At 53.4% G+C, this 23,384-nt stretch overlaps 1 protein-coding gene across 50 annotated transcripts in view; it reads right to left on the bottom strand.

Moving 5' to 3' along the window:
* Window positions 1–23,384, bottom strand: part of LRRFIP1 (LRR binding FLII interacting protein 1) — a 156,132-nt gene that overhangs the window by 9,520 nt on the left and 123,228 nt on the right. For 10 of the 50 annotated variants that reach the window (XM_021075473.2, XM_021075474.2, XM_021075485.2 and 7 more), the window contains 9 exons: window positions 20,510–20,542; window positions 19,738–19,863; window positions 17,551–17,622; window positions 15,393–15,563; window positions 12,069–12,161; window positions 11,041–11,133; window positions 9,812–9,904; window positions 8,353–8,494; window positions 2,478–5,471 (listed from right to left, as the gene is read on the bottom strand). In XM_021075473.2, coding sequence (XP_020931132.2) covers window positions 3,745–5,471; window positions 8,353–8,494; window positions 9,812–9,904; window positions 11,041–11,133; window positions 12,069–12,161; window positions 15,393–15,563; window positions 17,551–17,622; window positions 19,738–19,863; window positions 20,510–20,542 — 2,550 coding nt within the window. In that variant the 3' untranslated portion in view covers window positions 2,478–3,744. Of the gene's footprint in view, window positions 1–2,477; window positions 5,472–8,352; window positions 8,495–9,811; window positions 9,905–11,040; window positions 11,134–12,068; window positions 12,162–15,392; window positions 15,564–17,550; window positions 17,623–19,737; window positions 19,864–20,509; window positions 20,543–23,384 lie in introns of those variants that run through there. The other 40 variants (XM_021075481.2, XM_084998802.1, XM_084998803.1 and 37 more) reach the window with 7 other exon arrangements.

The raw sequence follows: 23,384 nt of genomic DNA, 5'->3' as shown, positions 1-23,384 counted from the left end.
AGGTCAGCTGCCAGCGACAACCACAGTCACAAAGCGCTTAACTCTCTTTAGTGCTTTACCTGGAGCTGATCCTCGGCACGGCTCTGAAAGGCAGGTTCTCACCCTGATTTCAGAGCGTGAAACGAGGCACCGGGAGGCTGAGCCGCGTGCTCACAGTAAGGTACTACCGGGAGCATCATTTTCATCCCGTGGCTTGTGCCAACCACCCTGAGCCTCAGGCGCCCCCTCCGCATCGCAGCAGAGAATCGCCTTCCCTGCGTGATGGCAAAGAGAGTGAGAGGGAGACGGACGTCTCAGGCACCGAGGGGCTCCTTCTCTGCTCTCTCCTCGCACTGACTGAGTTTGCGTGTAATCCGTGTGGTCCATTTTCACTGTCCCCGGGGTTAGCCTCCCACGCCAGGCCAGCGCCGCCTTCCTGGAAAAGGCAGGACAGGGACAGGCTGCTGAAGATGTCCTTTTTCCTCCCGTGGGCGGGGGACACGGAGGCCTGTACAGACGGGAAGGCTCACCCTCGCCCCCGCTGGCTTCGGGTCCGCGGAAGAGCAGAAGCCTTCCACATCCTGAAAGACTAAGTCTTTGGTGGGAGAAAACACAGAAAAAGGGTGAACGGGAGGGAGTAAAAGGGTTTTTCTCCGAACGGCAGCTTTCCCTACATCCGGTCATCACACCTCATCTCACTGCTGTGTCCCCCGTTTCGATGGCCACGGTGGCACGTCCAGGTCAGGGTGGTCTCCTACAGAGGGGGCTATCGATAGAAAACAGTGACAGCAGCTCGTGTCATCCCCCAGAGGCAGCATTCCACGTCCCCGGAGGAAAATGTCAGCGTTCAGGTCATCAGATGCTCCATCAAGTGAAAATCCTCCGCGATGTAGAAAGCAGGCCGTGCCGCCCATCTTATTCTTTTTTTGTTTTGTTTTGTCTTTTTTTGCCATTTCTTGGGCCGCTCCCACGGCATATGGAGGTTCCCAGGCTAGGGGTCGAATCGGAGCTGCAGCTGCCGGCCTACACCACAGCCACAGCAACGCAGGATCCGAGCCGCATCTGCGACCTACACCCCAGCTCACGGCAACGCCGGATCCTCAACCCATCTTATTCTTAAATGCGCTTGTAAAAAATTCTTACTGCTTCCCAACTGCGTATGTTCTAAAATAGCCTATAATTCCAAAGTCTCAGTTACCTTTCCCCATTTTCTACATGAACCCATTATTATACTGACTTACACTTCTGAGGGTAGATTCGTATTTTACATAGAGTAGCTTTGCTCTGCTTTGCGGCTAAACAGTACCCCGGCTTTTTGGCGTAAAGGATCAGTGGTTGACATTTTTCTCTGTTCGGCATCGTGGTAAAAACTAAGTGGTCGGGGTTTCTCCGGGGATGTGGTGGACAGGTAAGCTTTTTTTTGGACAGAAAACTTTTGCTTCTTTCCTGAGTCTGAATCTTTTCTTTCCTAATTGCCTTGTGTACGCCCATGCCTCCTTCCTCTGAATACACCTAAGGCGACCATTTCTTGATCATTCAGGGGCCTCCACGTATGCATCAGTTACCACACGGGGCTACCATGTCGCTGGGCTCTCAGCAGAGTAACTGATGTTCATAAATGCAGGCTCTTAGATGAGCGAGAAATGCTCGTCTGGCTCTCAGCATCGCAAGCGTCTCTTTGCGCATCCTGCTTCTCAGCTGCTGTGCCCCCTAGAGACTGAGTCCCAGGTGCTTGTTCACGGGCATCGCACCGTTGCCCTTCGGTGAAGGGGTCAACGTGCTTTCTGATTAAATGAAAGAGTGAACAGTTGAGACGGCTGGCTGCTTGGCTTGAGGGATGGGAAGGATATCAAAATGCCCCTAAATGTGCTGTTGGATAATGTGGCAAAGAAAGGGAAGAACTTCAAACGGTCTGATGACCTCACCCTTCAGTGAGTCTGGTGTTGAGTCACTTCCCCAGAGGCCTTTCAAAGCAGGAATGAGACTGTTCCCCATGGGCCTTCCCGCACGGATGCAACTTGGCTAAAGTGAGAGACCTCAGCTATAAAGTCCTCCACAGCCCCCAGACCGGAGGGTCTAGCCAGCCCCGGAGTTCTCTATTCACATGGCACAAGTGGAGAGAAGGTATCAGTTAGGACACTTAGGTAGCAAGAGCCAATGTTCATCTGAAATTCTCATCATCTTCTTCCAAACATTCTAAGTACTGGCGCCTGTAAGCAGAGCAAGAGAACGGAGACCTCTCTCGACTGGGCTCTTCAGCAGAGCCTCGGATCACGGGAGATGCTAGGAGGAAAGAGCTGAACCTGCCCAGAGATGATCCAACACCAGTCCCAGTCAGGTGCGGGGTGAGAGCGTGTTCATCACTGACAAGGGCATCAGCATGAGTCCCCCGAACCCCGCCTGGGAAAGAGCAGCCTGGAAGGAGAAGCTACTTTGAAGATGCTATCAGGTCACCACAGTCAGAATTCACGCAGCACAAAGAGGAAATCACAGGCTTGTAAAATAATAAAATGTCTTTATTTCAGTTACACAATAACAGTTTGTCTCAAGTTTTGTTGAGGTTTTGGTCTTTTTTTTTGCACTCAATCATGTCTTGTAACAATAACATGAATTCACATGATCTCTTAAAGTGTCAATAGCATTCGCCCTCCACATTCCCTTGTAATTCCAATATGTGACAATGACTTCTAATTTAAGCTCACAATTATTTTTTAAACGTTTCTTTATATAGAAAAATATATTTTGTTCAGGAAGGGCAAAACAAGAAATTTCCAATACGAATATACTGTAAAACAACCAATGAAAATATTTATACCAAAAGACCAAAGGTAATTCAATATTTCCAATATCCCGTTACAGTCTAATCAACACTTGCACAAGAAGAGTAGCCTTTCGTCCTGCTCGACTGAGCAATGATTAGACAACAGAAAGAGGAGTAATTTGCAGGTTAAAAAATAACTCTTAGAAGTGATTCTCTCTGCCCAAACACTGCAGAAGGCAATGCAATTTCAACATATATCTCTTCCAGAAAAAAAAATCTGTAAAAAGTCTTTGTACGAAATGCCTTTGGTACGTGATCAGCGTGAAGTCGAAATCTCCTACCAAGTAAATTCAGGTGTACCCAACAATACGAGCCGAAAGTATCGGTTTGAGAGAAAATACTTCTGTGAGGTAAAGACAAGCTATTCCTAGTGCTGTGTGGTGTTTCTCTGCAGCTCTTAACATGACGAATTACTGTCCTAAGGTGCAAATCTCACCGCTCAGTGACCTATGTGCTGCTTGGCCATTTATGTCCTTTTTAAATAAGAATACCATACAGGTTATATTATACATATCACAATCAACTAGGAAAGCACGAATATTTAGATGAGACTAATTAAAAACGACACTCATCGTGTGGACATCTCAGGAGACTATTTGGTCATTTCAACTAGACGCTGATACATTTGGTCAGGAGTGGGCACTAGGCGTATCAGCTTAAGGCAAATGCTAAATAGTTTGATTTTTGGTTTGAAGCAGAAATATAAACAGGACACTGCCTTGTCCGACGCTCCTGGAATGCTCCCCGGGGGGACTTACACTGGTAACAGAAACGTCCTTCTCATCCGGGGGGTGCCCTTAATAGGAACTAGAGAACTAGCGGGAACAGTTATAACTTAGAGCGGGGGGTGACTTGGTGGCTAATGGTCACGCGGTGCGTCTGTGCCAACCTGGAACACTCTCTGAGCCTCACGCCCGCTGCCGGCCTCACTCAGAGCCCCCGCCCTAGGACAGGGCGCATTCGTCCTTGCTTCTACCCTTTCCGTTCCCGCCTCTCCTCTCGTCCTTGCTTTCGGCATCCAAGCCCTCCAGCTCCCCGGCTGGTGCCAGGCCCTCGCCTTCGAGACTAAGGCTCTCTGAAACCCTCCGGACCGGAGGACTTGAATCTTCTGCGTCTTCCATTTGAGAGGCGTCCTTCCCGTCCCCCGAGGGGCTCTGGTCTTGGAGCGGAGCGCGGCCCGGCACGTCGTCCTTCTCTGGACCCGGGAGGCGGCCGGGAGCGGCGGCGTCTTGCTCAGCAGCCGCCTCTTCGGGGACCCCTTGGTCCGAGCCTTTACGACGGGCGCTGGTGCCCGATGACGGAACTGCATCAGCTTCACGGTTCCCCGGGTCCCCCGCGGCGCCAGGCTCCTCTGCCTCCGTGTCCGCATCCGCATCAGCGCAGGGGGGGTTTCTCTCCGGCTCCGCGTGGGGATCCTCGGGCGAGCGGCCGTCTGCCCTGCTTCCGGCCACCTCGTTCTGCTGTGGGTTTTCAGGGACCCCATTCTGTGCCTCTGCACCTGGCTTTTCGTCGGCGCATTTGACCTGCTCGTCTTCCCTCCCGTCACTTAAATCTGGGCTCTGGAGTGTTAACTCTTCCTGGACGTCTTTGGCTTCCACGGGCGCTGGTGACTTTTTCTTCTTGTTTTTCTTTTTCTTGTTCTTGGTCTTTTTCTGGGACGCGTCTGGCCTCTCTCCCTGGCAGGCACCCTTTTCTTCGTCAGGTTCTTTCACGTCTAGGGGTTCGCTCTCTGAGTCTGGGGTACTCAGACCTACGGCCTCTTGGGGACTGTGTTTGGCTGCTGGGGAACAGGGAACGGTGGGGGCCTCTGTCCCTGCTGGGTTCTCACCCCGAAACTCCCTTCCTCCCCCCTCCTCTTCGCTGTTCCCCCCGCCCGCCTCTGGGCTCTGAACCGGGCCCTCGGCGGGCTCAGCCTCCTCGTGGGGGGCAGGCTCTTTCTCTAAATCACACTCTGGGCCTGGGTCCGAGCCTCCTGGGGCATCCGCCACCCCCGTTTCCTGGTGGCTCACGGGGTCATCGCTGCACCTGGGAGGACTCGAGGCTCCCGAGCCCACCTGCTCCCCGGCCCCAGGGAGCTCTGCCTCCGGCACCGCCTCGGCGGGTCTCTGACTTTGTACCCCTGCGTCTGCACCGCTCTGCCTTTCGACTTCCACGTCAGCTATTTGCACAGGAGCAGATTCCTGAGGCGGTTCTGGGCTCCTCTCTTCCACGGTGGTTTGAAGACCTTCCTGCTTCTCTGCAGACTCTTTTCTTTGGGGTTTGCTCTCCACGGCGTTACCACCGTCCTGCTCAAGCGCAGGACCTGGGATTTCGCCGTCTGGTTGGCGGGAACATTCCGACGGCCCCGGGGAAGCCTCAGGCCCATCACCTGCCGTGTGTAGGGCCTCCCTGGACTGCACCTGCTGTGTGTTTTCGAGGCAGGGAGGGTGCTCTGGAATCGGGCTTTGAACCTGGTCCTCATTCGTGGGATTTACGAATATTCCGGAGGAGAGGCCACTGTCTGCAGAGGTGGTCGGGGCCTCGGCAGTTTCACCGGGAGGTAACCCCTCTGGGTCCGCACAGTCCTTTACTGGCTCCTCTTTGTGCTGTTCTTGCTCAGAATCCGGCAAGATCTCGCTTTTCCCCACACGCTCCACCATCTCATTTGCCACCTCCACTTCACTGGCTCTTCCTAAAAGACCATTGAGAAAATTGAAGGGACCCCATGATATGGTGACCTCTTAACACATACTACAGTGTAAACACTTGTTCTCTTTCCCACCCAAGCCTGGTCCTAAAGGGAGAGAGACAGAGAGAGAGAGAGAGAGACAGAGAGAGAGAGGGCGCCACCAGAGAAGCACACAAAACGGAAGCCTTCGCCAGGTCTGTGTGGCCAAGCAGCCATCGCGTTAGCAAACGTTCGCTCTGTGGGGGCCACTGCCACCATCTCAGAGGCCAGAGTGGCCGCTGGTGCCATCTGGGGTGACCTGATTTTCAAAGGTGCAGTTAAGTTTTCACAGGCAAGAAAGTGCTCTGGATCAGGCGGCCGGACCATCCCAGTGAGAGCTTTCAGAACAACGGGAGCCCCGCTCCCTGCCCTCATTTCCAGGAGCACCCCGGGACCACCTGGACTCTTCCAGCTGTCAAACTGCACTGTGCGCCACGCAGCTTTCAAGTAAGTTTTTTTTTGGTCTTTTTAGGGCCACACCTGTGCACATGGAGGTTCCCAGGCTAGGGGTCGAACTGGACCTACAGCTGCTGGCCTACACCACAGCCACAGCAACGCAGGATCTGAGCTGTGTCTGCAACCTACACCACAGCTCACGGCAAGATCCTTAATCCACTGAGCAGGGCCAGGGATCGAACCCGCATCTCCATGGATGCTAGTCAGGTTCATTAACCACTGAGCCACAATGGGAACTCCTCGAATAAGTTTTAAAAGAACCAGTCAGTTCACCTTTAAACTCAGCCTCAAGGTCAACCTCAAGGAAGCCACTCTCGAAGGAGCCCATGGAGGTGAAAGGCAATCCGCCCTCCACCCCTAACCACTGTCTTCCCAGGAAAGCAGCCTGTCCCCTCCCCTTTCCCAAGGGGAGGGGGCAGCTCCAGCCAGAGGCACAGCCTCAGCTCCAGCCAGAGGCACAGCCTCACGTCATTACACATAAATCACTCGTCCATTAAAGAATCATGACTTAAAGAACCTGTCACTGCTTTGGAGCGAACAGTTACATTCTGGAGTCGCCAAACGAACAACACCTCTGCATATGAGCTGCCTAGTTACTAGAAGTCCAAGCCTGGTGATCTGTGACCAGCTGTCCCTAGCTAGGGCTCTCACCCTGGGGAAAGTGGAGAAGCAGGCAGGATTCATTGTTTTGTTTTGTTGTTTTTGCTTTTTAGGGCCTCACCCCCAGCATACAGAAGTTCCCAAACGAAGGGTCCAATTGGAGCTGTAGCCGCCGCCTATGCCACAGCCACAGCAATACCAGATCTAAGCCGTGGCTGCAACCTGCACCACAGCTCACGGCAACACTGGACCCTTAACCCACAGAGCAAAGCCAGGGATCGAACCCACGTCCTCATGGCTACTAGTGGGTTTGTTACCACTGAGCCCCTGGTAACTCCCAGGATTCTATCTAGAGTCACCTTTGCGTCACCTCTTAAAAATGTCTAGTATTGCATATGTTTTATAATGTAGATTTTATATTAATTAAATGTTACACATGTATAAATAAATAATAAACATGTAAGCATTGCCCACCCTGGCACAGCGGGTTAAGAATCCAACTGCAGTGGCTGTGGTCGCTGCGGAAGCATAGGTTTGCTCCCTAGCCCGGGAACTTTCATATCCCATGGGTGTGGCCATAAAAATAAAATAAAATAAAATAAACACAGATATTGGGAAGTTCCCATAATCGCTTACTGAGAGGGACAGGTGATGGAATACAGGTGGCAACCACTTGCAAAACGGATGTTTCTAGTTGCCTAAGTGTTCATGACACAACGGCTATCAAGGATTTAAAATGTGTATTTGAACAAGAGCCGCCAGTCAAATTCCAGCTGCTCAGGCAGCTGACACAAAGGGAGGATGGACCTTCCTTAATTTACTTTCAGTGACTTTTACACAGTGAGAAGAGCTGTGTTTCTTTAAGAGTCATCAAGACAATGAGGCAGCTTCCTGGGGAGCTGGGGCTTATAGGTTTCTTCATTTTCATGAAGAACTTTCCAAATGGAAACCAAAGCCATGGTCCCTGACCTTATTCCAGCCTCACCGTGAAAAGCCGGCACTCAGCTGGTCACCACTGACTGGCAAGGCCTTATGTGCGGCTACAACTTCAGGCTGCCCACCAGATTCTGAAGGTTTATCCCAAAGCCAAGCACCATGACAAACATTCACTGGTGAATCTTTTCAGCTATTTGAAGGTTGTATGAAATATTCCTACAATCTATCGGGTCCTGCAATTTATAGTCTTGCAGAAGCCCAAACATGACATGCAAAGGAACATGGCCCCCTGATGAAGGGGCAGACATAGTCAGGTTCTTGCTGGTGAGGAGAGCCCTTCTCGCTGGGCGCCACCCAGGGCTCTGTCCACCTGCTGTCCGTGGGCACCTCACACACTCAAAATGCTTCACGGTGCACAGGATGGGCAGTGCAGGCTCGCCCACGTGGTCAACCAACTCACTTTACAGCCTCTGCTGCTCTGATCGTTTGGCAATTCTGTAAGGCGAAAAGCCCTACCTGCCACCTACCTATCTGAGGAAAACCCAGAGAATGCTCTCGCTCGCTTAATTCCGAGATTATCTTCCTCGCACGCGCAGCCTCCCTGGGAGCTTTGAGGAGCAAAAGACACGAACTCTCAAGCCGCTGGTGGTGAGCATGAACAAAGGGACACGCCAGACAACACACGTGGGTGACTGCGTCGTTGGGCAAGGAAGCGCCCACGGAGTGACAGGACGAAGGGCATGCTGGGTGGCGGTTAATCGGTCAGTGATGATTCTGTCCATTCTAACAGAGCATGGAGGGTGCATCAGGGCTGACCGGAAGACGAATGGCTCACAGCAAGGCCAGCACTTACCTAGCGTCCCGTCCCCGGGGGCCTGGGGAGCGCCGACCTCCTCCTTCGTCATCTTCGTAGACCCTGGGTGTTCCACACGGCTGAGAGGGTCTGAGGTCTCGCCATTGGTGGCTGTTTCTGAATTGAGTATTATCCCGTGTTTCTGGGAATAAAAACAGGCTCGTCGTAATACTCACCGAGTGATTCTAGGTTAAGCTGCGTTTTATAAGTAAGAACGAATAAAACCCCTGTGTTTCCCTAAGCAGGGAGAGACGCAGACGGAGCGGCTGGGCACACCCCTGTCAACAGGCCATCCACGCTCAGGGATGTGGGCTGGCTTCCTCCAGGGGCACTCCTGCCTCACGCCTTCCCATCCACGTCCGAACGTGCTGGTGACGAGACCCGTTCAATGCGCATCCTTTTGACCTAGACGTGGTGGCCTGCAGGCCGCCACGAAGCGGAGGGTCAGGCAAAGCCCTGTCAAGTGACCTTACTTCTAGAACCCTGCTTGTGTTCTTGGTCAGGACAGACAAAGACAGGAGCACGTACGTGTTCGGAAGAGAATGAACGAACCCTGGCGGCTAGAAGGTTGGCGGCATTCGAAAGACGTCTAACTCCTGCTCACTATGCGACAATGCACTTTTTTATTTATTTATTTTTTGGTCTTTCTTGGGCCACACCTGCGGCATGTGGAGGTTCCCAGGCTAGGGGTCCAATCGGAGCTGCAGCTGCCGGCCTACACCACAGTCACAGCCACGCCCGATCCTTAACCCACTGAGCGAGGCCAGGGATCGAACCCGTGTCCTCATGGACACCAGTCGGGTTCGTTGACCACTGAGCCACAACAGGACCTCCGCAAAGCACTTGAAACACGGCTACACTTCGCAAGGCCAGGAGGCCCCCCTCCCCACGGATCCCTCCCTCCCCCTCGTCCCCCCTGCTCTTTCTCCTGGGCTTGGAGGAACTCCCTGGCCCTGAAAGCCTGTTCCCTGCTGGCCGGAGGCTCTGGCCTTGACCCTTCCCTATGAGCAGCTGACAGTGAGGTTTCTGCTGGCAGCCACACCATCCAGGCTCAGCGCGGGGAGTTCGCCCAGAGCTCTGACCCCCAGTGCTGCCCGCTAGTTTATCTTACTCGTCTGGCCAGCAGCTGGAGACCCCATAACAAGGCCCCGCAGGATGTGGAACTTCCTTACAGTCCTGGAGAACTACACCGAGGACAAATTTAGACGGCCTATCGGAAAAACTCTTAGAAATCAGAGTTGCTGCCAAGATCCTATGTGCTTGTAAGCATCTAAAAGCAATATGGGCGAACCCACAGAATCCACACGGACGCCGCAGTTCTCGTGGGGTCAGTGAAGCTGCGGTCAGATTTTACTAACAGGCAAACATCCACAGCCTGAGATTAAGGGACATCACGACACACAGTCGTCCTTGAGAGTCCTGGGGTGGCTGTCGTCTCTCCTGGACTTCGGCTCCATACCTTTAATTCCTCTTTTAGCACGACTACTTCTTCTCTAAGATCGTCTCGTTCGCTCCTTATGGAATCAAAGAACTCTTTCTGCCTCTCTAACGCCTGAGTGTGTACAGAGCAGAGAGAGAGAAGATTCACACAGGTGAGCGGATGACATCCGAAGCAGGACCGAGAAGGAGGCTCCTACCATGCAACACACTAAGCGTCAAGGCACATTCCAGGCAAAGGGCTTGAAGACACACACACCGTGCAAGCACCAAGCGCGCTCTCAACTCAGGCCGCCGAGCAACAGCGCTGCGCGTGCCCTCCAGGACATCAGCATCCCGGAGGCACGGACGCCCCGTCCCACATCTCCTCCTGGCCTCGTTGGCAGGGGCACAGCAGAGAGAACCAACAGAAGCAGTGCACCCATTTAAATGAGGGGGAAAGAAGAAGAAGAAATGCTCGATAGCCCCCAGGGACAATTCTTTTAGTAACTTGGACTATTTCTGTAACTGATCCTCCGTCTCTGCTGTCACGGATAAAGAGTGGTCCTGAAGCAAACACACACGCACAGACAGGCACACAGAGCCCCGAACAAGTGTCAGCGAGCACATCAGAGCGAAGGCGGGGTGCAGCTTCGCGAGGCAAAGGCGTGGAAGGTTGCGCCAGCGTCTAGAGATCTCTACCGGGGCCGTGTGGTGTGAGGTCGCTGTATTCGGGGAGCCGTTGGGCATCACGGCCATCACCTCATTCAGTGGGTTCCCTTCTCCCTGCTCATCACTCCCAAGCACAGGTGGGCTGCCTCCTCTTTCCTTACGGAGGAGGGGGTCTGACATCTCCCTGGGGACCCTCAGGTGGGGATGCAGGGGTGCAGGACCTGCCACCCTACAGCTCCCTCGAACCCCTTTGAGAAAAAGCCCAGGCCACACCGGCCAGGGGATCCCAAGAGGTCAGAGCCTCCACGCCTGGGGGACCCTCCCAGAGCCTCACTCTGACCTGGGTGCCACTGGCCGCTCCCAGGCAGGCAGAGCATCAGCAGGTAATGCTGACAAAGCGAGTGCTTCCGTGCTGGGAGTCAGCTTCCAACACACAGGTAATGTCACTTTGTGCGTAAGGATAGTCTCTTATTGAGTCTGTGTCACACGGGGGCCGCATGCAAACTCATACACGCCTTTTCGCAAACCGCAGTCTGAAGGCACTCAATTTGCTAAGCAGACTGCCCAGGGGAACAGGTTTCAAAGGCTTGTGAGTCCTACCCCTATCTTTTTGTCTTTCCACTCTATTGTTTCCTGAAGATCAGAAATCTCCCTGATATAACTCTCCTGTTTCTGCTGTAGCTGTCGGATTTCCTGAAGAATAGGAACAGATGGAAAGAAAGCAGACACAGGGTTAGACAGGAAGAGACTGCAGTGCAGACGACCCCTGAGCCCGCCAGCGCCCTGGAGATTCCAGCGCCACGTCCTCAGCCTGCGCCCGAGTTCGAGTTGGTTCTCAGCGTGCTGCGACCTCACCCTTGACCTCCTCCAGGCTCCAAGTGCAAGAGGAAAACCTGGACGGCCGAGAGTCTCGCTTATAGGCAGTGACGGTCTCATCAAGTTTTTTTTTTTAAAGCTGAAAATCAACCCTATATTCGTTTCCTATTGTCCCTGTAACAAACTGGCCCAAATTCAGTGGCTTAAAACAACCCAAGTTAATTTTCTCACAGTTCTGGAGCTCGAAGTTTAAAATGAGTCTTACGGTGTCTCCAGGGTGTGGGCAGACAAGGGTCCTGGTCTAGAAGCTCAGGGAGAGCACCTGTTTCCCCTTCTTTACCTCCTAGAGGTGCCCACGGTCCTTGGCCTGTGGCTGGCCTCTGCCTCTGTGGTCACATCTCCTGGAACTTTCCTGCCTCCCTCTTCCAGGGAGCCCTTTGCTCACCCTGGGCTCCCCGGGATAATCCAGGCCCATCGCTTATCACAAGGTCCTATAACATAATCACACCCGCAAACTCCCTTTTGCTTTGTAAGGTGACAGGTTCAGCTCTGGGGATTCGGACGTGGACGTCTTAGGGGGCCACTATTCTATCTGCCACGCCCCCCTCCCCAGACAAACACAAACCCACCAACGAAGGAGCATCTTCTCTGACAAAAGGAACTCTTTTCTGAAGCGAGGTGTAGAGAATTAGCCTCAGCTCAACTTTCGAGAAAACTGGTCACTTTAGTAATGAACCAACAGACTGCTCCCAGGTCCCCAAGAGATGAGCAAATAAATAAAAAGCAAAAGAAAACTTGGAAAAGTGACTCACCTCAAGCAGCTCTTCCCTTTGCTTCAGGGCCTCTTTGACTTCAGCAAACTGAAACTGTAGGATGCTGTGGGCGTGCTTCTCCCTTTCAAACTCCTGTAAAGGAGGAAAGCAGCACTCGAGTGGCAGTGGAATGACATTTTCTGTCCATGTCCTCACAACTCACACTGACCTGGACCAAACCACCCAGTACCACGTCGCCACAGCTTGCAAGGCCTTTTTAATTACGCGACCTCATTTCTCTGGACTTTCTAGAAGACGCCCTGTGACTCCCTGTAAAAGGAACCTGCAGAGTCGGGGTAACAGGCAGTCTCACCTGGCTGCTTTCTAGGTAGGCGACACCCCGGGAAGGGTCCCTGTCAGGGGTCTGCCGAGGCCACAGGGGCACCTGTGCTGAGGGCCTGGAGGAGGCAGGATTGGTAAGAAGAGGACGCCGTATTTTGAAACATGCCAGTGAACACTCTTGGGGCTAAAGGCGGGAATAGGTGTGGTCGACTTTGGCGAGTTCATCTCATTAACAGGAGTGGCCGGCTTTGTACCCCAGCGACAGCACAGGACCAGGTAGGGGAGCAAAGCGCAGTTTGTATTTTTTAGGGCTGCACCTGCGGCATATGGACGTTCACAGCCGCAGCAACATCAGCTCTGAGCCGAGTCTGCGATCTACACCATGCTCACGGCATCGCCGGATCCTTAACCCACCGATGAGGCCAGGGATTGAACCCGAGACCTCATGGTTCCTAGTCGGATTCGTTTCTGCTGTGCCACAAATGGGAACCCTGCAAAGCACTTTTTGACACAAAACCGCTGCCCTGATCTGACCCTGCCCTGTGTGAGGCTCACCCTGCGACTAAGCCACTCAGCTCTTTCCGGCCTCCCATTCGGCTCAGCCACAACGGCACCGTCCCTGAGGACGGATGGGTACCCAACCAGCTGCCCACAGTTTAGGGGCAGAGGACCCCTTCCCTAGGTTGGCTAGCTGGTTATTTTAGAAGGGGCCTGACCTCACTCATGCTGGCCTCATGAGCTCACCTACTTCCTGAAGTCTGCAGGTGCCTGGGCCCCCCTGGCTATGACAAGGACCTGTCTGTTGGGCTTCCCTTGGCTCCTGGTCCTCGCCTTGGGACAACATTCCAGGATCACCCCATTTTTCTGGAATTGAACGTGGGGTTTCTTGGTCTACTTACTGATGCCTAAATGAGAACATTCTAGGAGTATTTATTTACTAAAAAAGGTTTTTTTGGAGTTTCTGTTGCGGCTCAGTGGGTTAAGGACCCGACATTGTGTCTGAGAGGATGGGGGTTTGCTCCCTGGCCTTGCTCAGTGGGTTAGGGATCCGGTGTTGCTACGAAGCTGCAGCACAGGTGGCAGATGTGGCTCAGATCTGGCACTGCTGTGGCTGTGGTGTAGGTCTGCAGCTGTAGCTCTGATTTGACTCCTGGCTCAAGAACGTCCATATGTCACAAGTGCAGCAGTAAAAAGAGAAAATAAAATGAAATAATAATTTTTTATTTTTTTGGACAAGGTGTGCGGTGGCTTGATGAGAGATCTCAGTTCCTGGACCAGGGACTGAACTTGGGCTGTAGCAGTGAAAATCCTGACCACTGGACCACCAGGGAACTCCTATTCTAGGCATATTTAGACATGCATGACAGTACCCTTCCACCCGAGTAGGAATCTCAGGATGCTCTCTGCTCCTACATTGTGAATTAGTTTCAAAGAGAGCTTTCACGACATCAGGGCTCATGAAAGGTTTCTCCTTTGTTCCAGAGTTCAGCTGCCAGGAACTTCCTGGACAAAATTCTTTTTTAGCTTCTACAGCAACTACAGCAGTGGGAGAAGGCCCTTGAGTTGTTAACAGCACCTTGGTTTTAACCCTTGGGATTTAGAGGGCGTAGCCAGTTTAAAAAAAAAATAAATAATGACACTCACAAATTAAAATTCCCAGTTATCTCTGCAACTCTGAAAAACTGGACAGTATTCTAGGATTCGATCAAAGGATCCCTTAAAATAGGAAAAGTCAGTATTCTTTGCTCTGCATCTCACAAAGAACAGCTAGGCCAGCCTGCGCCAGATCAGCCTACTGTCACTAAGGTCAACTATGCTCACGCTTTTTGTTGATGTCGCAAATCAATACATTCATTCCAGTGGTTCTTAATGAGAGCCCAAACAAGTTCCCACCCTTCTCGGAGCTTGATGAAGGTATTTAATTCTTTTTTTTTTTTTTTTTTCAGGGCCACACCTGTGGCATATGGAAGTTCCCAGGCTAGGGGTCGAATCGGAGCTGTATCTGCCGGCCTACACCACAGCCACAGCAATGCCAGGTCGGAGTCATGTCTGCGACCTACACCACAGCTCACAGCAATGCCGGGTCTTTAACCCACTGAGAGAGGCCGGGGATCGAACCCAAAACCTCATGGCTCTGAGTCGGATTCGTTTCTACTGCACCACGATGGGAACTCCGGTATTTGATTCTTAGATAGAGGAATTGTGTCTTTTCCCAAGCAGCAGAAAACAAATGAAAACAATTTTCTTAAAATCCTTGATACTGGAAACATGTTCTTTAGGATGCTGAGAAAACAAAATAAAAATCAAGAAATGTACATTAAGAGGAAAATCTTGAGGCATCCAATGGTGCCTTGGCCAAGCACGTTGGTCCTTTCGCAGGTAGGTTTTCCTCACGGTCATGACTTTACCTTACATGCAAAACGCACCAGTGTCCTCCCAGGAGAATGGCCTCTAGCTTATGCACTGGAATTGTGCACATCCATAGCTCAAGTCCCTTGGCAAAGAATATAGTTTTCCTTCTTAGAGGTTAAGGCGTCCAGGGCAAATAAGGAACTATTGTTTTAAAAAACCAGGAGTTCCCGCTGTGGTCCAGTGGGTTAAGAGTCCAGCTGCAGTGGCTCGGGTTGCTGTGGAAGCACGGGTTCAATCCCCAGCCTGGTACAGCCAATTGAAGGAAGCAGCGTTGCCGCAGCTACAGCTGGGATTCAATCCCTGGCTTGGGAACGTCCATGTGCCACAGGTGCGACCACTTAAAAAAACCCAAAACCCCACCCCCCCCAACAAATACCTGTGTCCATATGAAGAACGCGTATGTACACACACCATCCATCAAATACGTCTACGGACAGATATGCACACGGACACATCCCGCCATCCTCACGTATACCCTTGACGTGTGTACATGCACACGAGCGTTCTCGCCAACAGCACTCGTGTGTATTTTCTCGCACGTCTGCATATACCACTTACACACATCTGCATCTACCACTTACACACATCTGCACCCCCCCGTGGTCCCGCCCTCCCCGCGCCCCGACGCACCTTGCTCTTCTCCTCGAGCTGCCGCCGGGACTCGGCCAGCTGCTCCTCCAGCTCCAGCAGCACGTCCTTCAGCGTGTCCACCTGGTACATGAAGTTGGTCTTCTCGTTGTCCAGCTGCGCGTTGGAGACCATGGCCTTCTTGTACTTCTCCTCCGCTTCCGCCAGGGAGTCCTGCAGAGGCCAGGCCACGGTTTTGGAATTGCGGAAAGAAACAAAACCGCGGAGGCGTTAGCGTGTTTAACTCGATGCCCCAAACTCAGTCCTACGTGTCGACTTTACGGGAGAGCAAATGACCCCGAGTGAGAACCACGTGGCGTCCGACGGGCTCACAAAGTCCCCCTTTTCCGTTGGATCTAATTCTCGTGACTCAGAAAATCGGTTCCTAACTGGGTCTCTGGGTGAAAATAACTGAGTCATCAGGCCGAGGGCGCATGCGGGGGAAGGGCCCTGGTCGCAGAGGCAGAGGCGCCCTGGCTGCGTGATTCTACGGGTGGGGCTGGTGGACGTGTCCCTCGAGGAATCACTCCAGACACGAGAGCAGGCGGAGCCCGGGCCAGAGCCAGTGCTGGGAAAACACAACACCTGTCGCCAGCTGCCCACCGTCCCCGTCGGGGCTCATGAACCCAGAGAGACTTCGGTGGCATTTCACACTTTCAACCCACGGGAAAAAGAAACAAGGAACGCCGCTCACCGGGCAGGTCCTGGGAAGGAAAAGGTCATTCCTCTGAAAGGCGTGTCGCCGGCACAGAGGCCTGCAAAGTAACCGCGGCCCCCGCCCCGGGGGGACCGCCCTGGCAGGCAGGCAACACAGAACAGCCCCGTCTGGATCCCCACACGCGGACGGGGAGGCGGCCGGGGGCAAACAGAGAGAGGCGGGGCCTGGCGCACAAACCACCCTGAGCCAGAGAAAGGCGGGCACAGCTGGACAGCATGTCAGGTGCCACCAGGAGGCTCTTGGGGGACCCGCGCTGCTCTCCGCCTGCATGTGCAAACAGGGCCAAGGATTTTAGGTGGAAGCAGGATTCCTGGGCTGCTTCAGTGGCTCCCTTTTCAACGCCAAGCCTGAGTTGAAAGCCAGAATCTTCATCCTCCCTCCTCCACTTTAAAAAAATTTATTTAATTTAAATTTTCTTTTTAGGGCGGCACCCATGGCATATGGAAGTTCCCAGGCTAGGGAGTGAATCAGAGCCACAGCAGAGGCCTATGCCACAGCCATAGCAATGCCAGATCCGAGCTGCATCCAAGGACTACGCTGCAGCTCGCGGCAATGCTGGCCAGATCCTTAACCCCCTGAGCGAGGCCAGGGATCAAACCCGCATCCTCATGGATACTAGCTGGGTTCTTAACCCCCTGAGCTACAGCGGGAACTCCATGTTCTCCCCTTTTTAAAGGGAGGTGATGCAGGAAAGTGATTAATTAGCCATGTGATTTGGTGCCCCCCGTGATACTGAACTCGAACTGTTGGGGGTACTTTCTCGGGAGTTAAAAAGGAAGTAACACATTTGCCATCTCCTGCTAGACCAGGAGCTGCCTGGGGAAGCCGGAGGACATGCTTCTTGACTCCCCACCTCACCCTCGGGGAGCCCGGCAACTAACTTTCCCGGTTGGCACAACGCAGGAATTCCACTTTCTAAAAGCATCCTGTATTTACTCAAATAAACCCAAGATGACAGACATCCAGGCATGGTTTCCATGAGTCACACTGTGCACTCTGCACATAATTCGGGTGTTTCAAAGGCACAGTGATAGCACTTCCTTCTGGTAGACACCAGGTGTTTCGAGAAGCAAATTAAGGTGAAGCACTTTTGTGCAGAAAGTGAGGAAAACCAGAAAAGCCCTCTTCGGGTGCATGGTACCCTTCTGTGCGAAACAGGAAAGAGGTTTGAGGCCAGGTGGAGGGTGGGGGGAGCACAAGACATGCATCAGGAAACGCGTTAGTCACTTCTTCTACGGAGGAGTTAGAATTTACAAACTCGGCTCCAAAGCCGCCTTTGGAGAAGGATGCGCACAGACCCCAGGCTACAGGCGTTCTTGCCGCTCCAGCTGCTAAGAGTCTGGAGCCTCTTGGGAGCCGGCATGCAGCCTGAATGGCTCCTGGAGGAGTTTTTAAAGTTCAGTTGGGTTAATCACACAAGCCCACACTTCCGCCAGCTGGTACCTTCATCTCTTTCAACCCCTGCATGTATCTGCCTTCTACATCCTGAATCTGGTCCTTTAGCTCATTGAGCTCCTGGGGAAACGGCAAGAAAGGACGTCAAGGGAGGAAAATGGACGGGGACAGTAAAGAAACAGGCGATTCTTTGATTCTTCTCTCCTTCTGGGGGGTCCCTCATGGGTCCCCTGCACAGCGATCTTCTTTTAATTTTTTTACGAGTTAAAAGGAAAATAAGATAAATTTCAGGACTACAAAGACGAAGATTTAGGGGTATCTCAGATGATATTTTCAACACAATGTTATCAAATGTGGGTGTCTCTCATGTATTTTTCTTTTCTTTCCTTTATTTTCTTTTTGGACAGCCTCGTGGCATCTGGAGTTCCCGGGCCAGGGGTCAGATCTGAGCCGCAGCTGCGACCTACGCCGCGGCTGCAGCAATGCTGGATCCTTACCCCACTGTGCCGGGCCAGGGATCGAACCGCGACCTGGTGCTGCAGAGATGCCCATGATCCTGCTGAGCCACAGCGGGAACTCCTTGCTCATGAACTTTTACACAATTTTATAAAACAGGCAAAAGACTCTCTGAAAACAGAACAAGTGAACTTATTCATATTTAACGAGTTTGTTCAAACTCTCTGAGTTTCACTCTGTGCTACGCACAGCAAGATGCTGAAACCCAAACTCGGCACAGCACTGCCGTCCCCTTAGGGAGCCCCCGGCCCCCTCCTCGCCTGCCTGGTTCACCCCACATCCCCGGGGGGACCCTCCATAAATCCTTGTTGGACAAGTGGGTGGGGCTCGTGACCCCGGAGCAGGGTCACGTTACGACCGCAGCAAACGCTCCATCGAGGGGCTCTGGATGAACAAAGGGCCCCGGGAGGCCAGGCCAGCACAGAGGAGGGACATTCCAGGAAGAGCAGTCAAAACTGTCCCCACAAAGCACAGGACGGGGAAGGCATCTGCAGGCGGGCCTGGTTCCATCCCCTCCGCTGCTTGAGTTCCTTCTCTGACATCCCTGGCAAACAGCACCCAGCTGTTCAGACAGCGCCATTGGCGGCTGATCCCTTTTGACCAGTTATTTTTGTTGCTGTTGTTTTGGGGTCTTTTTTTTCTTTTGGTCTTTTTAGGGCTGCAGCAGGCTAGGGGCTGAATCAGCGCTGCAACTGCTGGCCTACGCCACAGCCACAGCCTTGCGGGATCCGAGCCGCATCCTCAATCTACACCACAGCGCACGGCAACGCCGGATCCCAGAACCACGGAGCGAGGCCAGGGATGGAACCGATGTCCTCATGGGTGCGAGTCGGGTTAGTTACTGCTGAGCCATGAGGGGATCTCCTTAAGCACTTTTTTTTTTTAAAAAAACTGTGTTTCGGTACCATTGATTTACAGTGTTGTGAGTTTCTGTTACACAGCAAAGTGGCTCAGTCATACATACATACGTATATATATATATATATTCTTTTTCGTATTCTTTTCCACGACAGTTTATCACAGGATAGTGAATACACTTCCCTGTGCCCTATGGTAGGATCTTGCTGTTCTTAGGTTGTTTTCATTACTAGAAAGCTCTTCCAGAAATGAGCCACGTCTGACGGGGAAGCACCTCCGTGGCCTTGGCTCTCTGTCCGGAGGCCACGAGTGCTGGTGACGGAGCCTCTCATGCGCACTGAATCCCTTCCAGATGCAACGTCCCCCTTCTCTCCCACACGCCACTGCTGAGGATGGAACCGGGGACCGTGTCCACGCACCAGTGGCAGGAGAATTCACTAAAATAGCGTGGCGAGGGCCACAGGAGGCACAGGACACGTAGCACGGACGGAGAGCAAGGGCCACTGCGGCAGAGGGTGGGGCTCGGAGGGCAGGTGGTGCCGTCGGGAGCGGGGGGGCCGTCTGCACCCAGCACCTTCCATCACTGTGCTCGGCATGTCTACGTCTGCTCTGTGTTCAGAGGCGGCCGGCACCCCAGGGTCTCCCAGGTGTGCAGAGAGCTGGGACCCCAGGCGGGTCTGCCCTGCTGGGGCTGGGGGACCATGACCCAGCTGGGCCTTCTGTTACTGGAACGCCGAGCTCAGGGGAGGTGAGGGAGACCGGACCCAGAAGGGCTGGAATCTTACAAATGAAATCTTTTTTGACATGAAGACCGTTTTCCTAAAAGGTTTCTCAAGGTCACGAGTAAGGAGAGAGGCTCACCTTGATTTCCCTGATGGACGCCTCGGTGTCAAGGGAGATGGAGGTGTCCCCGCTGCCTCTGCGAGAGGAGGTGCCCCCGAGGGAGGCCAGGGTGGCTGCCGACAGGCTGGGCAGGCTACGGGAGCCCTGCACACGGAAGAGCAAACGGGTATCAGCCGAAGCCAGAAGGGCTTCACGGCCTCCGATGAAGGCACCGCTACTGGAATTCATTTCCAAACCAGAAAACCTTCAGTGGGTGTACGGTAAACAACCAACAGAGCTTCACCTGCAGGGGCCTCGCGGATGCTCGGGATTTGCCTGGACTCACTGTAAGCGCCACGCTGGGCCCACCGCGAATAATCTCACTGTTCTGCTTTTCCCCCTTTTTTTCCTTTTTTGGTTGCCCAACAGCATATGGGGTTCCCAGGCCAGAGGTCAGATCCGAACGGCAGGTGACTGACCTATGCTGCAGCCGCAGCCACACTGGATCCTTTAACCTACTGCGCCGGGCCAGGGATCGAACCTGCGTCCTGATGCTGCAGAGATGCCACTGCTGATCCTGTTGCACCACAGTGCCAACACCTCACTGTCCTGGTTTCACACCCACCCTGGAAGGGACTCCCCGGGACCCCGAAGGTGGTGACGCGAGGCTGCAGAGTCCCACGCCAGCCCTGTCCTCTCAGCAGTGAAAATCTTGATTAGATCAAACAATAGTTTCTTGTTGGTTTCATCTGTAAATTTCAGGACCCTCGTGGCTCATGACACCATACAAAGTGCTACAGAAATTTCTTACCTTCTCAAAGTCCTTTTCTGATCTCTCTTCAACCTGGAGGGGAAAATGGAAAAATATTAAATACTTAAAAGCATTAGATGGCAATGCTGGATTTAGGGGTTATGAGAGTAATAAAATAAAGCATTAGCGTCCTTTGTGCTTTGCACACTCCTCTGCCGTGAGACTCTCGGATACGCTGGCGGCACAGGGACGGCCCACGGCAGCCCAGCAGGCCCGGCTGAACTGCACCATGTGGTTTTTCAACTCTCACAATTTCCACAGGAAGGTGATTTGTGAATGAACAGAAGCCGAAGGGGTGGACTTGTCAGGCGTCCACCCTTGTGTGCAGGACTCGGCGTCAGAGAGGACCAGCGCCAGCCTCGCTCGTGCCCAGCGATGATGGGGACAGAACACAGAACGCGACCCGGGTTCTGCGGCTGGAAGATGAACCCACAGAGTCTCAGTTTCTGTTATCACTGAACTGAGTCTCCCAAGCCAGGGAAAGAGCTGGCCCCGCTGCTCGAGAGTAACTGGCTTGGTGGGACAATTCCAGTTTAGACATCTTGAGAGTGACGCCTGGATGCGGGGAGGTGCTGGGGGTGGTGAAGGCACAGGAGTTCTGCCAGGTGGGAAGGGGGGCCCGGGAATTTGATTTTCACATCTTTCCTGCTTGGACGTGATTCTGAGGCCCCTCCTCTCCCTTCTGTGGCAGGAGGTTCTGTGGGACCCACTGCAGCCTACAGAGCCCCAAGCTGTGCATCGGCGGCGGCCACCCTGAGGGAGACCCCTGCCATGTGGGGAGGTCGCACTGTTGCTGCTTCTTTCTCTGCTCGGCATCCAAGGCCAACTCTTCCTTTGTGCCCCCCCCCCCGCCCCGGGCACATTGAGGGTCCCTTCCCAAAAGCCCACGGGAAAAGTCCCAGAGGGTGACAGAACCCTGTACGCAGTTGTCTCCAGACTCTGGTTTTTCCCATCATGTCCCCAACCCCACTTCCTGTGGCTCAGAAGTTCTCGAATTTGATCGCCAGGGAGATGGGCACATCTCTGGTGGGCTGAACCCAACGCGTGAGCAGGGAGCCTGCGGTCACCCTTGACTGCCTCCACTGCAGACCAGACTGCAGGCCGAGAAGTCCTGATGGCTGGGGTCCAAGGCCACCACAGAGCCGCTCGCGAGCACGGCAGCTGCCTGCAGTGCCGCTGGGCGCAGGAGAGGGTGGGGTGCAGGCGTAAGTGCTGGTCAGGACGCTGCTGAGGCAGGGACTTACTGTCAAGTGACCACTCCCTGTCCTCTCCCCACCCTGTGCCCAGGCTAGGCTGGACGCGCCTGGCCTCACCATCCTGTCCCTACCAGGAGGGCTCACTGGCCGCCACCCCCACGCTCCCTGAAACTTCAACCTCTTCTGAAGGGCAGGAGACCTGAATAAGCATGAAAATAGCCCAGCAAGTGTGAGAGCTAATCAGCCAACCATGGGAGGCAAATGGAAGCATCCAAAATATCCGATCCAGGAGTTTCTGTTGTGGCTCAGTGGTAACGAACCTCATTAGTATCCATGAGGATGCGGGTTCGATCCCTGGACTTGCTCAGTGGGTTAAGGATCCGGCGTTGCTGTGAGCTGTGGTGTAGGTTGCAGACACGGGTCGGATCTGGTGTTGCTGTGGCTGTGGTGTAGGCCGGCAGCTGCAGCTCTGATTCGACCCCTAGCCTGGGAACCTCCATATGCTGCAGGTGTGGCCCTAAAAAGACAAAAAACCAAAAACAAAATAGCCGATTCATTCAAAAGAAGGCAGTTCCTGAAACCAGCTCTGAGCTCAAGTGTCTTCTCAACAGCTCCAAGTTTAGCCCCCGGGTCTGGCTCCCAAAGCCACTGCATCTGGTCTCCCCCCGCCAGCTCACGTCTGGGTCCTTAGCTGGAACGCTCTCCTCTCAGCTAACTAGTCCCCTCCGTGTCCTGAGAGGAGGAGAGGACATGAAGGGCCACGTCCCTTAAGCCAGCGGGCTGGACCTCCTGTCTGCTTGCTAAGAAAGCCCCTGGTGGCGGGGGGGGGGGGGCTTCCAATCTCGGTGTGCCCCTCCTCCCCAGCAGTCTCCTCTCCATCTGGTCCCAGCCAGCTGTCCCCCCGCAAGGACCAAGCAAGCCTGTGCGTCTCACAGATTCCAGACTCGTTTGGCCCAGACGTGTCCCCTTCCACTCTCCGTGGGACAGTCAGGGCCCGCTAAAGGCAGCTCACGCACACCCATGACCCACACCTCCTGCCACCAGTTGGCACATGCGTTTGGTACCTGTAAACTTATACATCTGGATGTTTTTTTTCAGATGTGCATGTCACACGGGCCTAACGAGAAGTTCCAGGGCTTGTGGAGACGGCCTCCGACGGAGACGGTCCACTCTCACCGTCCCTGTCGGAGCCCCGGGAGCCCTGCACCGAGGTGGGGGGTGGTGGGGATGATGACTTTGGCATTTCGGCTGGGGGCCTTCTCTCCACTTGGGAATCGAAATATTCCTGAACATTTCAGATAACTAAGGCAGAGCTACCTGTCCAGGACTCCTCTGCTGGGCAGTCATTAGATCTCCTGGGCTCAAGGCCTTCATTCCCTAGAATAGGTCGGCTTGCAGGATGAATATTAATGAGATGTAAATAAGGAAGGCAAAGCAATTCTTGGTAGAATAGGAAGATTCAGCTGTAGAGACTGTCGAGCCTGCTGCTTTTTGCTCTGCACTTTAAGTATATCTTCCTGACTTTTCATCAACAATAGAGACATATTGCACAGAAAAATGAAGCTCCAGAAGTCCTATGTTCACCCAAAAATATCTTTTATGGAAAAGCACTCCACTTTTTAAAGGCTGTCTTATGAGAAAAGTTAGAAGGCATGTATACCAGATCAAAAAGCGTTGGT

The sequence above is a fragment of the Sus scrofa genome, chromosome 15 (assembly GCF_054392235.1).
Source record: "Sus scrofa isolate SSC_HxYL_T2T_F1_AM1 chromosome 15, Sscrofa_HxYL_maternal_Yorkshire_Landrace_v2.0, whole genome shotgun sequence".
NCBI classification, from domain to species: domain Eukaryota; kingdom Metazoa; phylum Chordata; class Mammalia; order Artiodactyla; family Suidae; genus Sus; species Sus scrofa.
The sequence above is the reverse complement of the archived record's forward strand: the minus strand, read 5'-3'. Positions and strand labels throughout refer to the sequence as shown.